Source organism: Crocodylus porosus, unplaced genomic scaffold, assembly GCF_001723895.1.
Source record: "Crocodylus porosus isolate Cpor-Errol unplaced genomic scaffold, CroPor_comp1, whole genome shotgun sequence".
Lineage (NCBI taxonomy): Eukaryota > Metazoa > Chordata > Crocodylia > Crocodylidae > Crocodylus > Crocodylus porosus.
Window position 1 is genome coordinate 23149682 of NW_017728947.1, and position 17497 is coordinate 23167178.

The window sequence follows — 17497 nt, forward strand, 5'->3', positions numbered from 1 at the left end:
GGCGCCTTGTCACATCCAAGTGCAAGGGGAGCGGGGAGGGCGCCGCGCAGCAGTGCTCGGGATCAGCCCGGCCGCTTCCCCCCGCGCCCGGGTTTTGTTTGCTGTGGGTTTGTGGCGGAGGGGACCTGCCCCCCCCCCGCTGCCGCCCGCTTGCCGGGGAGGGGGGGAGGGGGCGGCAGGGATTTGGCAGGCGAGGAGGCGGCAGGGGATGCATTTTGCTGCCTGTTTACTAGGAGGTCTCGGGCGCTCGGGGTTATGATGTTAGAGCACGACCGGGGGAGGGTAGGCCAGGGAGCATTGTGCTGGCTGGAGACACCGAGGAAGCGGCAGCTCCAGCGGGCGAAACGCAAAGTACAGTCGCAGCCAGCCTGAAATGTAGCGTTTGTTACCATTTTCTGCATGGGAAAAGAGGGTGGGTTTTTTTGGGGGGGGGGTTGTTTTTTTCTTTTTGGTGGGGGTTTTTTCCCTCCCCCCTCCCCGCACACAAGTCGGGAAGGGGCGCTCCAAGAAAAGTAGCGATTGCAAATCGGTTCCTTTTCTGTTCCCAGCCGGAGTTTCCGTCTCTATTTCGCGTGCATTTGCAAGCGTGCTTTGAAATCCCGAGCCCCGAGGCCTCGGGCACTCGGAAACCTTTTGGAAAAGGGGGATTTTTTTGGGGGGGGAGCAAGTGAGAAATTGACAGCGACAGTCAAAGCGATCGTGGGGGGGTTTCGCCCCCTTGATTAGGCAGCTTGGTTTTCTTCTCATTCCCCCCCCAAATTCATTTCAGTTTTTATTGCAAAGGGGGGAGGGAACAAAACGGAGCTTTATTTCACGGAGCGGGGAGGCGAGAGGATGTAAACTTTATGCACGCAATTTTTTTTTTCTTTTTTGCAGAAATGCTCCCCCCATGGCAATCATAAACACAAGAGCAGTTGCATCAGGAGCTCTCAGGGCGGGTTTGTGCTTCCCCAGGGTCCCTGGGGTGGTGTGTGTGTGTGTTGGATCTGGGTGTATGTGTGTGCGTGTTTGATCGGTGTGGGGGGGGCTAGTGTGTGTTTGATTGGTGTGTGGGGGGGCTAGTGTGTGTGTTGGATCTGGGTGTATGTGTGTGCGTGTTTGATCGGTGTGGGGGGGGCTAGTGTGTGTTTGATTGGTGTGTGGGGGGGCTAGTGTGTGTGTTGGATCTGGGTTTGTGTGTGTGTTTGATCTGGGAGGGGTGTGACTTGGATCTGTGTGAGTGTGTGTGATCGGGGTTGTGTATGTTTGATTGGGGTATGTAGGGGGAGTGTGTGTGTTGGATTTGGGTTTGTGTGTGTGTTTGATCTGGGAGGGGTGTGACTTGGATCTGTGTGTGTGATCAGGGGTTGTGTGTGTTTGATTGGGGTATGTAGGGGGAGTGTGTGTGTTGGTTCTGGGTGTGTATATTATATGTGTTTGGTCTGGGAGGTGTGTGACTCTTGGATCAGAGTGTGGGGTGGAGTGTGTTTGATCCATGTGTGGGGTGTATGTGTGTGTTGGATCTGGGTGTGTTTTTGTGTGTGTGTGTTTGGTTTGGGAGGTGTTGGATCTGTGTGTGTGTGATCAGGGTGTGTGTGTGGGGGGAGTATGTTTGATCTCTGTGTTTCTGAAGTGTGTGTGTGGGGGTCTAGGTGTATGTGTGATCAGGGTGTGTATTGGGAGTGTGTGTGTGTTCTGGGGGTGTATGTGAGAGTGTGCCTGTGCACTTGATCTCTGTCTGTGATATGGGTGTAAGTGTGGGGGTGTCTGTGTGTTTGGTCTGTGTGTGTGTTTAATTTGAGTGTGTGTGTGTGTGTGTGTGTGTGTGTGTGTGTGTGTGTCTGTGTTGGATCTGGGGATGTGTGTGCGGGTTTGATCTGGGTTGCAGTGCCAGCAGCTGTAGTAGAAGGGGAAGATTGAATGGGATGAATGACGTGGGGGGAAAGGGGGATGTTTTACAAAAGCCAGGATGGTGCTGTGTCAGAGCCATTGGCCACTGATTGTGATCAATCAATCTGAGCCTGGGAAAAGAGTGGGGGTGGGGAAGAGGTAGAGGGAGAGAAAGAGCGAAGAAGCACTCAACCCAGCCAGGACTCAGAGCAGCCAGCACAGGGGGTGCCCAGAGGGAGCCCAAGCCAGCAGCCGGGCATGGACTGACTGAGAGAGGAGGTAGTGTGTGCACACTGGTACCAGTCATGTCTCTGCCTGCTCCTGAGAGCCACACAACTAAACCGCTTGGCAACTGGATGATTTAAACTGAGGAATCTGCTTGCCATGGCGTTTCAGGCATGAAATGGGGGGAGTCGATAGTGTGTGCTGTGGGGAAGGAGGGGAGAACAAGGTGGTATTTAGGACTGTTCAGTGTGGGTTGTGACTGGGAGCTCTATGGGGCACATGACTGATGTGTTGGTTGTAGCCGTGTTGGTCTAAGGACATAGGCAGACAAGGTTCTTTGGGTAGATGCGATATCTTTTATTTGACCAACTAAATACTGGGAAAATAGTTTTTTGCAAGCTTTTGGGCACAAACACCCTTCTTCAGGCATAGGGAGAGTTTGCTAACTTTTCATGCCTCTGGCTCACCACATCTGGGAAAGCTACCTTGGGAGTGTGTAGAGAATGGGGAGGATGCCTGGTTTTGCGGGGACAGAGGGGGAAAGAATTTTAAAGGCACACTTACACATCAGACTGGATGCCATCCACCAGACTGGGTGCCAAGGCTGAACTTGGAGGTGCATGAAAAGTATAGCAGGGATTTTAGCTAGTTGTTAAATAATCACCAGTATGCTGTCATAAACTAGGAGAGACCAGATAGGCATCTGATTTCCTCCTAGGTTATTGCTGAGGCCAATGCTTGCGTTCGTATTTATTTAATGTGTTGTTTGCTCTGTCAGAGAGGGTATGTAACAGATACCGAATGCCTACTTGAATAAGAAGGATTGGCATGAAACCTCTTTTTTTAACCCTTCTATCATAAAAGACTTCGAATCTGCATAAGCCAAGTATCGGTCAAAAGGGGGAAGTGTTGATTTTTCCCGTTTAGGATCCAAATGTGTTTGTTTGAGGGGGATATATTTTTCATACCCTTGCCATAGCCCTGGAAAGTGCTTTTGTGTGTAATTTTATTTCTGTTATATTCCAAATGGAATTTTAAATGCTGCTCAGTCTGAACTACCCCTCCACGCGTTGATCTCTTGACACTGTTCAATTTTGTTATGTTAGATGAAAAACCAAAATGGGCTGTGGGGCAAAATGTATATTACGGTCCACTGCTTTAAAAATGTTCTGTCTTGTATGTTTTATCAGTTTTAAAATTAAGCAGGTCTGTACAGTAACGTATATCTTTGTAACATGCTAAACCCTAAACACACCCTGAAAGATGATTATTGTTATTTCCTGAATAACCTCTGACATGTCATTAGCAAAACACAATATACTAAAATACTTTGCTTAATAGTTTTACGATCCTCTTTTTCGCCTAAAAATTATATGGTTAGAAATGGCTAAGAGTGCACACACCATGTTGCACTTGACAGCAGTGAAAAAAAATGCAACTGTTCTTTTGTGCTCATCTTTTGTATGTAATCTTAGTGAGTGCTCGCTGTTAGAGGGGTGAGAAGAAGAGTAGTGATGAAAAAAAGAGCCTTTTTTCTTGGGCCTCATATAAATGTGTTTATGGAAGTTTTAAAGCGCTGTGCATCTGTTTGACAATGTCTTCAAACAACTTCATATTAAAGAAGTGAATAATCAAACACCTGATAGGTGAGCTGTATTGCTATACAAAATCATTAAAGTGGGAAAATGGAATTGAAGAAGTTGGGAGCCCAGTCATCTATTTAACTTTTTTCAGGTTTTTTATTTGTTATTGTTCTTCTATTTAACAGGAAGCTTTGTTTGACTTCTGCCTTATTTAAATATAGACAAAAGATTAAACGTTATAGGAGGCCAACTTTAGTTTTTACTTTTAAAATAACAAACTCAGCTTAAAAGTATTTTATGTCTTTCCAGTGCTCTCTTGACATTTGTTTTATGCCAGTGTGCAAAAATTCTATTTTTGTAATAAATAGATTGAAAAAAGAGATACTTAAGAGAGACTTATTTTTATATGTAATTCATTCTAATGAGCAAATGATTTTTTTTTCTGAGTTAACAGCAATATGAAATTTAATGTCCTGACCTTTGCTTCCACTAGTCTAGTAAAATCACAATGGCTTAGCTTTTCTAAAGAACTAAGCAAATTTTTGTGGTTGCTTTTATGTTCTTGTTTTACACAGTAGATTTTGATTGCAAAAATAAGATTGGACATGTAATTTCCACGTTACTTCCTAATTTATGCAAACGCTGAAATTCTTGCTGTATAAAAATGCATATTTTTTCCTCATAAGCCTTGATGGCTAGCATTCTTTTTAATGACAGTCATTTTTCTAACAGGAAGATGTTTTCATTTGTATTTACTTTTCAGTGCAGTGCAATTATGCAGTTCTACGCTGCATACTCTTCATAGGCTGCATCTCAGAAGAATTACAGTACTTAGAACAGGACTGCAATTTGAAGCAGGTGTTGTGTTTTACTGTTATGCAAAATAACAGTAAAATATAATTGTGAGGGAAATTAAGGAAACAGCTGCAAACTTAGTATGGAAACCACTACATTATGATTAGTAAGCAGTTGTTACACATATCTTACATCACACTAGCAGAGTCGTAAACCTTACCTTGCTGATTTTCTCCTGCCATTTCTACTATACTTGTGAGGGCAGTTTAGTACAAAGACAATATAATGCCTTACAGACACATACTAAGTCACAAGTGTGTCTTTCTCAATGGGAACTTTATGGTTTGGTTTCATCTCGGCTGCCTTTTACTGATACAGGAGATGGAGGAGAAAACCCAATTACTCCAATGAAGGTTGTGGAATTTCTTAACCCAAGTAACATATGGAAACCTACATAGGCCTGAAGTTGTAAAATAATAAAATAAATGGCCTATAGCAGGCCATCTGCCATTTCCGGGCCATTTTTGTAGACTTTTATGCCAAACTGGAAACAAATCTTGGTATTAAAATATATTTTGAATACAAATAGAAGATTTTAAATGTGTGATGTGACACATAACAGACATACTTTTGTTTAGAAGCTAGGAAGAGTCCAAGAATCTCACCATGGGAAAGACATTGTATAGCTTGATGCCTAAGGCTCAGATCAGCCTCTTATCTATTTTATGCTTTCTTTCCCATCCAGGAGAGATTTACTTTTGTAACTTACACAGAAATGCAAAAATCTAATCTTGGGTCTAATAATTAAGAGGACAGATCCTCAGCTGGCATAGATCTCCTAATTTCTTTAAAGTCAATGAAGCTGGAATGGTTTCCCGCGGCAGAAGATGTCTCATAATTAGCACTTTCATACACCTTTGCATCATGAAAGCACTTTGCACACCTTACCTGAACAATTTCACAAAGTCCTCATGACAGAGGGTAGACTTGTCTCCTCATTTAATAGGCTGGGGGGAAATGAGGAGTATATAGGAACTGGAGGTGGGATTTAGATACTGTACGAGTTCCTGGCTCAGACGCCTATTCTCACACAATAGAGTGTTCCCAAACTCAATGCTAAAACATTAAAACTGCCTTGAAGTAGGTAAAGAAAAACATTTGAATTGGAGGTAAAGAAAAGAATTTGACAGACTGCTGTTGCTACAGTTACATGACATTGGATGCACCAACAAACCTCCTAGTGCTTTAGTGATTGGCAAATTGTGAAGCTGGAGCTCAGGTATGAGAATGTGGACAGAGGGGCTCATTTTTCTTTTCTCCTATGGGTAGAATTCTCATAATAGAAATTATATAAATGCCTAGAAAGGAATATCTACTGACAGCAGCAGATAAATCCCAAGTGTTGGTTTATGTATAGAAAGCTCAGTTTTGTTGGTGGAATGTAGCACATGAGCATTTCAGTAATGTTGCTTAATTACGAGCTTTTCTTCACAAATATAAATACTTTGATCCAAAGCTTTCTGAATTTACCCTTTGTTACAGCATTGTAAGATACCCTGCCTTGTATTCAACTTCCAGAAGAGCTGTCAAAATGTAACTGTAAAACTATAAAACAGCACTTCAGAAGGGTTGAGTACATTTGTGGAAAGCCATTTGGACTTTAGAAAGTTAGATCAGTTATTAATTTTCTTAAGATGTAATTAGTACAAGGTGTTTGAAATAAAGAAGAATAGTAAATATGAAGCATTTAGCTAGGTCTTCCCATACAGATTATTTTGTATTGGTGTATTCCATAAAACCTTTTTTTCAACAGTTTTTACTGAAACTGTGAAAAATGAGGAAACCTTAAAGAAAAGATTCAGGAATAATTAACTTTTAGTGATTGAGTGCCATGGTAATGGGTGTATTGTATGGGTAGATACAGATTTCCAAAGGGCCAAATTGAGGTTTAGCAACAGTTTTATCCTTTTATGGGCCTGGGTCTTTAAGCAGTGTCTCTGTGTCTTTTTTTCCTTTGTAGAGGTCCACAGTGTTGATGAGGAGATCCTTGGGTTCAGACGTTGGCTGGAACACAATGCTCTTCCCCATACTTGGCTCTGGAAAGTTGTAAGTTGCTCATGTCTATAAAGAGGAAGGATGGCTCATGGAATTCCTTCACAAGGCAAAGTTACCATAACAGTGGATGAATACAGTTCAAATCCAACCCAAGCGTTTACACACTACAACATTAACCAGAGCAGGTTCCAGCCTCCACATGTACACATGTAAGTTTTTTGAATTTCGCTTTTTAAGATTATTTAAAGTGAGGACTGCTAAGTGAACATTGAGTTTTGGTTGAAAACCTGGAACGATTGTCAAAGAAAGTACTTGACAATGCCTGTGGCATAATGTATTTTGACAAATAGTACATCCGCTCTTAACGCGAATCACTGTCCTCTCCCAGGAGCAATGGCAGAACTTTGTGAAGCTCATCAGAGTATGTGAGGTGCAGGTTCTGAAACCAAATCAAAGCATTCCTGGTTTCACTAGAACTCACCCAGGGACAGTTTCTTTAAAAATGTAAGCCTCCTTCCCCCACCCAATCAGCTGCGAAATAGGCCTAATTGGGACTAATTGTCCCCCCATCACTGAATCCTTTGTCCTTCTTGTTATGAGTGGAACGTGTGCGGCATGCTGCATTCCACTCACAACAAGGAGGACAAAGGAATCAGGGACAGCGGAACAATTAGTCCCAAGAGATACAAATACTGTGTTAAAATAACGTTCATGGCCTGAACTTAAACCAACAAAAGCATGGGAAATTCAGACCTATGTCTCTTTACTTCACCTAGTTAGTCCGTGGTATTGTATGTCTTGTAAGGTCATTCTACAGTGTGGTACCTAGGCACAATGGGGTGCCTTAAGGACTAAGTGGTAGCTGTAACTTTGAATTTCCTTCCTATTGTTTGGTTAAGCCTGATCCTTATCAGTTTTTTAAGTTTTTCTTTCCCCCCTCTTTTTTTGTACAAATAGTCTCAAAAGTATGTTAAACTGTAAAACAAAAGGGACATCTCTTGACCTCACAGGGGCCACTGTTAAACTGAAGTTTGCTTGTTATCTGGCTGTTGCATTTGATAGGACTTTTGCATAATAAAAGTGCTAAAGCAGGATGCGGCTTTATAGCATTCTTGTTATGCAAAATTCTGCCAAGAGTTTGACAATGTAACAGTTCTGCACCTTCCTCTGGGATTTTCTATGGTAAAAATATTCATAAACTCCTAATGCATTGGTGGAGTTCCTGGGAGGAAGGGTTTTCAGGAGCAGCTATTGTAGAGTAGCAACTTTCCAGAGTTGGAAAAGTTGACCTTAATTATATTAAGTTATTGTGGTTGCAAAGATCATATTACTCTGCTTTCAAGCCAAAACTCTCCTTACTGCTTACTGCTCCACAGCACAGATCTCTTATCAGCAGTGCAGATCTCTGTTTCACATGCTGCAGTCCAGATTGCCTTTCTGACTCTCATCAATAGCAATAGAAGTTTTATGTACAGAATAAGCAGTCAAGAGTCATGCTGCTTTAAGCGGCCCATTCCAAATCCCATTGAATCCAGCAGGAATTTGCTATTGACATCAGTAGGAATTGAATCAGGCCGGAAGACTAGAAACACTATATAACTTATGTTTTTTAAAATTCAGTTGACTTGTTCTAGGAGAGTATAGTAACAGTAAGAATGTTTGATCTTGATAGACTCGTTGGTTGTAGCCGTGTTGGTCTAAGGACATAGGCAGACAAGGTTTTTTGGGTAGATGTGGTATCTTTTATTAGACGAACTAAAATATTTTATTTCTAATAGAAGATATCACATCTATCCAAAGAACCTTACCTGCCTATGATGTTGATAATATTTTTGTGCCTCTGTAAACCAAAATAGTTTGGCGCAAGTTTTAAAGGAAAGTTTCATTGAAGTTTTATTGAATTAGTGAAAAAAACTAACTGAAAATGAAATAGGAAAGTGATTATTTGCAACACAATGAAAGAAAGCTGTAGTGGCATTGCTTTTATGTCAACAGTTTAAAAGAAGGGTGTAACTAAATGAGTAAGAAGATGGAGTGGTGTGCAGAGGAAATGACTTTTCAACCGAAAATGAAAAGAACTGGATGGGAGTATGGTAAATTACAAGACATACAGAGGGAGAAAGGCTGAGTTTTAGCAGTAGGTCTGTATAGCAGATGACAAACTTTAGCAAACTGATAGAGGAAGAAAAGGCAGGATTTGGGAAAAGTGTAGAAGGGAGTGGGGGCACCATGGCATCAAGTCTGGTTGATCAGAATAAGGGAGTCAGCTCTGGGGCTGGAGGTAGGAGAGAAGGGCTTCTGAGGAGGATGATCATTTGCCTTCTCGGGGTGTTTATAACAGAGCCTGCATGCGTAAATGAGAAAGAGGACATCACCAGACCAAGACCTTGAGAAGAAAATAGGGAAAGAAATGTTAACAAAGGCACGCTGCTTTTATTACATTGCTGCATGTTCTGTATTGCCACAGAATCAGTATTTATGCAGTACTTTCTTGTTTGGGCTTAATGCCTCTATCTCCCCCCTTCTCCTTAAAGGCAAGTTACAAAGCAGACAGAGTGATAACATGATATTAGTCAGTTAGCAAACAAAATGGTATACTTGAGGAGTAAGCGTTGTGTAGCACAGGTAACTTGTGCTAAGGGCCTAGTATGTTGCTTTGTTTTGTGCAGCATATTGCACAGGTAGAACACAATTTGAGGACCAAGTTATCAGGGAAGATCCCTTGTTTTTTTCTTCAAAGAATTTTCATAATGACGTGTCCATAAGGCATCTTTGTGGGGTTTTTGTCTTTGTGAGTGGAGGTAAGGGCTTATGAGTCAGATAAAAAGAGGCTGCTTAATACAGTTTATTCTGGAATGACTGATCTACATGCATTCTTGTATATGCCACATGCATTCTCACAATGGTATAACATTGTAAATCAGTGGAACTTCGGCATGGAACTGCAGCGGAAATGTTATTAGATTCATGCCTATTGTTTTATGTGAGACCCTCTTTCCCCTTTTCCATTTGATGTCTCTTTTTAGGACAGAGATACATAGTGTAATTAGCACAGAAAAGAGACAATTTCTCTTGTGTTCTAATCCTGGTTCCTACCCTGACACTTTCTGTACAATGAGTGAATCAATTTAAAAGGGCCTATCAGGAAAAAAGGCTTTTATTAAAAGCCCATTTGCTTACTCTAGGTACTAATAGCGGTTTCAGTTTTTTTACAAATGTAACGGAGATTTTCCCCAATTATATTATTTTTCTTTTCCCACTTCCTTTCCTTGGACAAGGTGAAAAAAGGCCAGTTTTGCTTTTTGCATTGTCTTGATTCTGCTTTGTGAGCATATTGATGGCACGCTTTGTTTGGAGAGACCTTGTGACAAAAAATCCTGTTTTCATTAATATTAAAAAAATTACAATATTTCTCCGAGATTTTTGAAACCTATCTGTTTTACATTTTCAGGCTCAGTTATCAGATAGCAATCTGCTTATGGGAGAGGAACAAAACTGCCATTTATGCCCTTTTTGCTTAATAATATCTAAAGAAGATATGAGTGTCTTTCCTCAAAAGATTTTTACTTGTTTTTATATTAGAAATTTCAAGAATATGATTTCTTTTTTCCTCCTGAGTCTGCTGAAGGTCTCTTGGAGGATTCAAAGAAATAGGATAAGATCTTTCACATTTTTTATTGGAGGAATTGAATCTTTAACAATGAGAACTTTTTCCAACTGCTTGCAGACAGTTGGTTAAATTGGACTTAAAAATAATTACAAACAAGAAAGTTATGAACAATCTGAATAGCAATCTCAATTTAGTTTCACTTCTTAGGTAACAATTTCATCCTAACAGTTCTCCAATTATCCCTAATCTAAATCAGGAAAAAGAACATGAAAGAAAATCGGTAATACAATAAACAAGAAGGTAGAAAACTACTTTAAAAATAAACAGATTATCAGGACTTTTAAATAAATTGAGTACATGTATCATTTATTCAGAATAGGAGCTCTTTGGCACAGACCTTTTTTCACCTGTATGCTTATATAGCACCCATCCTAATGGGGTTCTAATTGTGACTAAAACTGTATGGGTAATATTATTGATATAATAAGATAGGGGGAAAGACTTTTTCTGTTAAGCATTCTTTAGTTTCCTATTTTGGCATATACAAAATATTATTCAGTGGAGATGGTTAAAATTGGTTCACAAAAAGAGGCATTTCCAAGTATAAGTAATGTTTTACATGTTATCAAAATGAAACTATTATTTTATTTTCATTCGAATTGAAACAAATATTTCAGCTTTCTGAGTTTTCACCCCATACTCTTTTTCCAAAGGAAAAGGTAGGAAAACTGGGCAAAAAAGAAACCTGAAGCAAGCAGGAGACCAAACTAAAGAGTATTATATATGTAGTTTTTAATAAAAAGGTATTTTTCTTTTTGTTTTCACACCAAATAAATAAAAATCACGTACTTCCAGGGATACTGGGGGGCAGGGAGGATTCTAAAAGCATTCTTTAGTATTTTTCTTGGAAAATATTTAACTATTTTGTGACCAGTCCCTTTGTTTACTCCACAAGAGCATTTGTATGGTTTTTTTAGCTGTAAACCCCCACTCCTTCACACTGCTCCATTTAGATGGATGTTCATGACTTCAGTGAGACTCTGCCCTGGTGTCAGCATCTGACTGTGCAAAATGGTTTGTTGGGATGGGTTCATTGCTTTTAATATATACTTTGAAGATGAATAGTGTAAACATTAATATTATCATATTAAATATATACTTTAAGGATGTTTTATCACTGGTTGGAATAAGGAAAGTGGAGATTTCAGTAGAGAAGCAATGGGACACATTGAAGGGCTAGATTATATGATTACATTATGCTGTTATATCTCCCTTTGAGCACGTCTACACAAGATGCTTCTGTGTAGTCAATACTGCGCATTTATTTAGTACTTGAATTAGCAAGTAGTTACCAGAGTTACCACAGTAGTGCCGGTGAGTGTCTTTTAGGCGATGTTACTGTGTTAGATAGTACTAGACCGTAATGTATTAGTACTGTCAGTTAGGGGTGTGTAAAATGGGTCACATTCAATTTGTATATGGATTTGGCCTGAATTGAGGACAATGATTCAATTAATTGTTTCAGATCACCGTCCCTGATTTGAGTCGGCTGAATCTGAATCTGACGATTTGATGCTGATTCACAGAATCAGTGATTTGGCCACAGACACAGCTTTAAATGTTTTTTTCTACATGCCTCTAGGTACCAGGTGGCTTGTGAATGTTGCGATGCTGGGGTGGATGGAGAGTCCCACAGGAGTGTGGGGTGGGGGCCCCCCTATGTGCTTGGCGGCAAACCTGGAAGTGGACCGGAAGTACTTCTGGCCCGTTTCTGGGTCCACCGGGGACTGCGCGGGAGGCTGTGCCTGCCTGGCTCGGCGATCAGCCATGGGGGGACCCCAGATGCCCCCCAGACCTAGGAGGCACCAGTTACTGAGATGTGGGGGAGCGAAGCTCCCCTGTGCACTCCCCGGAGGTCTTGGTCCACTTCCAGGTCTCCCGCTGAGCACGCTGGGGAGCCCCCCTGTGTTCTTGTGGGACATTCCATCCACCCCAGCATTGCAGCATTCACGAGCCACCTGGTACCTAGAGGTATATAGAAAAAACATTTAAAGCTGTGTCTATGTCTGAATCACCAAATCTTTGTGAGTCTCTGTGATTCAATTTGGAGGGTTCCAATTCAGATTTGGGGATTAAAGCGTTTTCTGATTCTGTTCGGATTTGGAGATTTGGGCACCGAATCAGACGAAATCTCTGCCGATCAAAACTTTGCATAGCTTTACTCTCTGTGCTGATGCACCACTGTGCAGTATTTTTCAGCTACTGTGCAGTCAGTGTCTTGTGTAGACGATCCCTGTGTGGAAACCCTTATTCCAGAATAGAATATGTTAGCATAACTACCAGAATATAAGGATAATTATGCTGAAAAAAATTCAGTATGTAGTTTTATAGTAATGTAACTTACCTGGGGAAGACACATGTGATACATTTTTCTTTCTGTATTGGTCCAATTCTGTACTCACTCAGTCTTTAAAACTCCCACTGAAGTCAGTTTGAGGTCCACTCATATTCTTATGATCAAGGATTTAGTTTCTAATTAAGGCTGATATTATTTATTTATAGTTTATAGTACTTAGGGTCTGAAGGGACCTAAACAGATCATCAGGTCTGACCCTCTGCCCCGGGCAGGAATGGGTGCTGGGATCATATCACCCTAGCCAAATATCTGTCCAGCCTCCACTTGAAGACCCCCAAGGTAGGAGAGAGCACCACCTCACTTGGGAGCCAATTCCAGAGCCTGGCAGCCCTAACTGTAAAGTAATGTCTCCTGATGTCCAGCCTGATCCTTCTCTCTAACAATTCATTTTCTTGACATTTTGTTTTATCAGGACATTCTGAGATCATGATAGTGTATGATAGTGTGGGTGAATATATAATTTAGGTTGGAAGGAAACTGAATATATAATTTAGGTTGTTAAAATCCTAACAGTTGAGTTTTGTTTCTCCACAGGTATTTTGTATGACTGTAGGCAGGTAGAGCACTTAAGGGATTCTAACATCTTAAAAAGTTATAATTTTTTTTAAACCAGCATTTCCTTTCCCTGTGTTACTAGTAACACCTTTACTGATAACATCTAAAAGTTCAATTTACTTCCTAGTGCATCCTCTTTTAGAAGAAATAAAGCAAGCAGACTGAACAAACAAACAAACACCATGGCTCAGACTGAGCAAGGTCCTTAACCTGCAAACATGTATATGGTGAAACATATGTATGCAAGATCAGGGTCTTGCTCTGGATAGTGACAACAGAATAGACACTTCTCTTTTAATTGGTGTATAGGTCTGGTTCTTAGGCTGCAGGACAATGGAAGCCAAGTGTGAACGTGGTAATTAAAATGTTTCATTGAATTTTTTTAAAGATGATGGGAATATTTCTAATAGTCATAATTTTTTAAAAACAGTTATTTTACAAAATGTAAATTTGACATCATATTTGACTGGCCTGTGTCCCTTCAGCTTTCCATTGTGGCTAAAATTCTTCATCTGTTAAAGAAGAAGAATAATACTTATTTACCTGACAAAGACAGTCATTTAATTCTTTGTATTAATATCACTTAAAAATTCTTAAGTAGAAAGTGTTGTGAAAGTGAAAGTAATATCTGGCTGCTGGTTTTGGATTACCAAAATTTAAATTTAGGCTCCAGTGATGTAAATTCTTTTGTCTAAGTGTTCAAGTTTAAAAATCTGAATGAAGTAATTGGAAGTAACTGGAACTATAAGTACGTAACATTAAACCTGACTATAAGTGTTTAGAGGATTGGGGTCTATAAATTAAATTTTGGCCCTAGTGAAGTCAATGGAGCTTGAGTGGGGCCAGGATTACATCTTTTCTGTCACATTTTAGAATATGTGGTCATGTTGTTGCTTTTTTACTGAAAGGTATTTAATCTCTCTTCAATTTGTAAGACATTTAACTTCATTTTTATCATTACAGCTTTATCAATACACCCTACATTAGGATGACCTTTTCCATTATTTAATTCTGTTAATTTTACTCAGTTTCTCATTCATCGGATAAATTTAATGCAGAGGGTTAATTTGACCTTGGACCATTCACTAACCCTTCTATACTTCAGGGTTGTCATCTATAAAACAGAGCATATAAGACTGACCTACCTTTTTAGAAGTGTTTTGATGTCCTTGAAAGAAAGAAGCCATAAAAGTGCTAGTATTATTGATGTAAATATAGGAGATATATTTGAGGGCTTGATTCTGTTTCCATGTACTTCAGGGACAAACTCTCTGTGATTTGTAGTATTAGCAGGAGTGGGCCATAAGTGAAAATTATATCACTGTTAAAAAATACCATATAAATACCAGTGACCTAACTGGGTATTGGATCAGATCCTACTCCTGGGCCAAATTATCATGTGTGGGATCATTTGTGGAAATTCAAGGTCAGATTAAGCTTTCCTGTGGTAAACCCTTTGGGAGGGGGGATAAGAGGGAGGAAATCCCTGTGCATCTATTTCTGATTTACATTAGGTTCCCTTTGTATTGTACCCACAGTGTAAAGAGACCTGTAGGTTGGGGGTAAATCTATCCTCAGACCCTCTCTATCCCACTGTTATCCACTGTGCTCTCAGACTGGCGCGAAGGGACCTTACTGTGAATGAGAACAAGATGCTGTGAATCTTTCTGATGTTCCCTCTGCATTTTACATCTGGGCTGGCATTTAACTCTTGATATGCCCCAGAGCTTGTGGTGATCTGTTGTGATCTGTGTGGATCCCAGACAATCTACAGGAGACAAGAATTGCACAAGTAGAGATCTTGCACAAGCCTGAATCGTGGTGCCACTACCCAGGTTCTTGGCAGCACATGATCAGTAAAGGTGTGCTTTTGCTGAAAAAAGTCTACACTGTGAAGAAGTTTGATAGAAAATGGTTGAAGAATGCTGTTGAACCAGAAGGGGACTGATGTGTGTCCTTGTGAACCCCACCCAGCATGGTATTCTTAATCTCTTTCCCCAGTGCAGAACCCAGAGTACTGCAATGGCAGGGATGGTGATAAAGAGGCAGCAGAGCTGAGCTGTCTTTTCATGCATGAAGAATAGGATCAATGGAGTCTAGTCTGACCTTCTGTGACTGAACTATCAGGGCTTTCTGCCTGATTGTTTTCTGAGAGTGGTAGGGAGGAGATGATACTCTTTACAGAACTGAGCAAGGAATTTGGCTCTGCCAACCCACAATTTTCCAAGTTTGGCAGAGACTCTGTACCTTTGCAGCCCTATTCTAGACACACAGAATAAAAGGCCATGTATGAAGACCATAATTCAAAAATCTGACTAAAATTAGGCACTTAAGGGAAGTCCCAGAAATGTGATAATGGTTCCTTGTGTATTACTACACAGGGCATATCCCCACAGGGGTGTGCGGCTGCCACAGCAACAATGGCAGTGGCACAAAATGCCCTGAGTTTTGTAAAGTTAATTTATTCACTTGTAAACCTCAAACCAGGCTTTCCTAAGTCCCTAGAAAGGAGTCCAACATGTACTGGTGTGGGAAGCCAACAACATTGGCTTCTATGGGCCAAATTCAGATTTGGGTTATGCATGTGCTTGCTTCTGATTTTGGTGCTCTGATTTTCTTATATCTGGCATTTCTTACATGCAGAGGTATGAAAAACAGAGACAAAGGAACTGTACATGCTCACATGCTTGTGCATATATGTGCACCCACACATGCTCACACCCCTTCCCCCCACCCCCCAAAAAGCTTTCATTTCAAGAAGATCCTAAAGGCTAGGTGGTAGGTACAGACATTCAGAAGGCCTGAGCCTGAACTGACTCAATCTCTGCAAGTGTAGATTGAACTGACAAGCAAATGAATAAACATTCACTTCTGATTCTGGAAATGCAGCCCATTGCCTACAGTGATCAGGCTAGAAGCTGGGAGGTGTTAGGTCGAGCCCTTCCTTCACTTCAGGCTGGAGGGAAGCTGAGTTGAGGGGGGGCATGGCCAGGCCCTGGCAGGCTGAGTATAATTGAAGAGGGGTTTAAACCTTGACCCTGGCCTGCAGGGACCCACAGCCAGGGTCTGCCCAGCTTTTGCCCCCTGCTTGTGGCTTAGCATGGCCTGGGGCCCCCAGAACCCCCTTCCCAGCCACAGGGTGATCCCACTGTGCCTTCCCAGCTGCCAGGGCCAGGGTTTTGCTTGGGGTAGCCCAGGAGAAAAGATCAGATCGGGGGAGAGAGGGGAGTGAAATGGTCTCAAGCCCAGGTGGGGACACACAGAGGGACTGCAGTGGTGGCTCCATCCTGGACGTGAGCCCTGCTGAACAGAGGGACCTAGGCTGGGAGGGTCAGGGAAGGGGTTTGAGTGTGTCTGCACTAGCTCAGGGCAGAGCCGAGCTGAGCATGCAGCTGGGAGGGGCAGCTCCTGCATGGTGGCTACGTTTTGCCACTGGAGAGTGGCACCCAGGTTATCCCCTGCAGCGGCGTATATGGCACGGGCTCTTCCCCTCAGCCCTGACTACTATTACCTCAGGCCACAAGGTGTTGAGCTGGGCATGCAATGCTGACACTTCCCTTACTGGGCGGCAGTGATGGCAGCGCAGCATGGCTCCCTGTGCCAGGTGCAGAGCGCTACTCCTCCATCTTCCCTGCTGCCACTGCCATCAAGGGGGCCCTCCCTGCCTGTACTGGTAGGCACCGGCTGTGCTGCTGAGATGCAGTTGGCCACCAGGTAGGCAGATGGCAGCTGCAGGGAAGTTGCAGGGCTAGTGCCCTGCACCTGGTGCCTGGTACATGGGGCTCTGTTGCACCGCTGCTGCTGGGTAGGGGAAGAGTGAACACAGTGTGCCCAGCTCAGTGCCCAGCAGCCCAAAGGATGCAGGTAATAATGCTTGGGGCTAAGGGGCCAGCCCGTGCTGTGCATGCCACTGTGCGGGCCAGGGCTGGCCCAGGCACTGCTCTCCAGTAGTTAGAAGGGGCCCCGGGCAGGAGCTGCTCCTCTGGCTGCACGTTCAGCTTGGCTTGGCTCAGCTGGGCTCTGCCCTGGGCTAGCGCGGACATATTTGAGCCCCTTTCTTGCCCCTCCCACCCCCAGCCTGGGTCCCTCTGCTCGGCAGGGCTCACATCCAGGATGCAGCTGGCACGTCCCTACCTGGGCTTGGAGCTGTTTCACTGCCCTCCCTCCCTCCAATCTGGCATTTGCACCTGGCCTGCCCCAAGTGAAACCCCAGCTCTGGTGGCTAGGAAGGTGTAGCGAAATCATCCCATGGCTGGGAGGGGGGCTTTTGGGGTCCTGGGCCATGCTGAGCTATAAGCAGGGGAAAAGTGGGGCAGATCTCAGCAGGGGTCCTTGCCAGTGGGAGAGAGGAGGAAGTGGGGTTTAATCCTCCTCTGCCTGAGTCTGCTG

At 42.4% G+C, this 17497-nt stretch overlaps 1 protein-coding gene across 4 annotated transcripts in view; it reads left to right on the plus strand.

The window, feature by feature from the left end:
• Positions 1 to 17497, plus strand: part of MPPED2 (metallophosphoesterase domain containing 2) — a 148986-nt gene that overhangs the window by 618 nt on the left and 130871 nt on the right. The window contains exons 1-2 of one of the 4 annotated variants that reach the window (XM_019552116.1): positions 217 to 380; positions 6493 to 6736. In XM_019552116.1, coding sequence (XP_019407661.1) covers positions 6609 to 6736 — 128 coding nt within the window. In that variant the 5' untranslated portion in view covers positions 217 to 380; positions 6493 to 6608. Of the gene's footprint in view, positions 1 to 216; positions 381 to 1952; positions 2149 to 6492; positions 6737 to 17497 lie in introns of those variants that run through there. The other 3 variants (XM_019552114.1, XM_019552115.1, XM_019552113.1) reach the window with 3 other exon arrangements.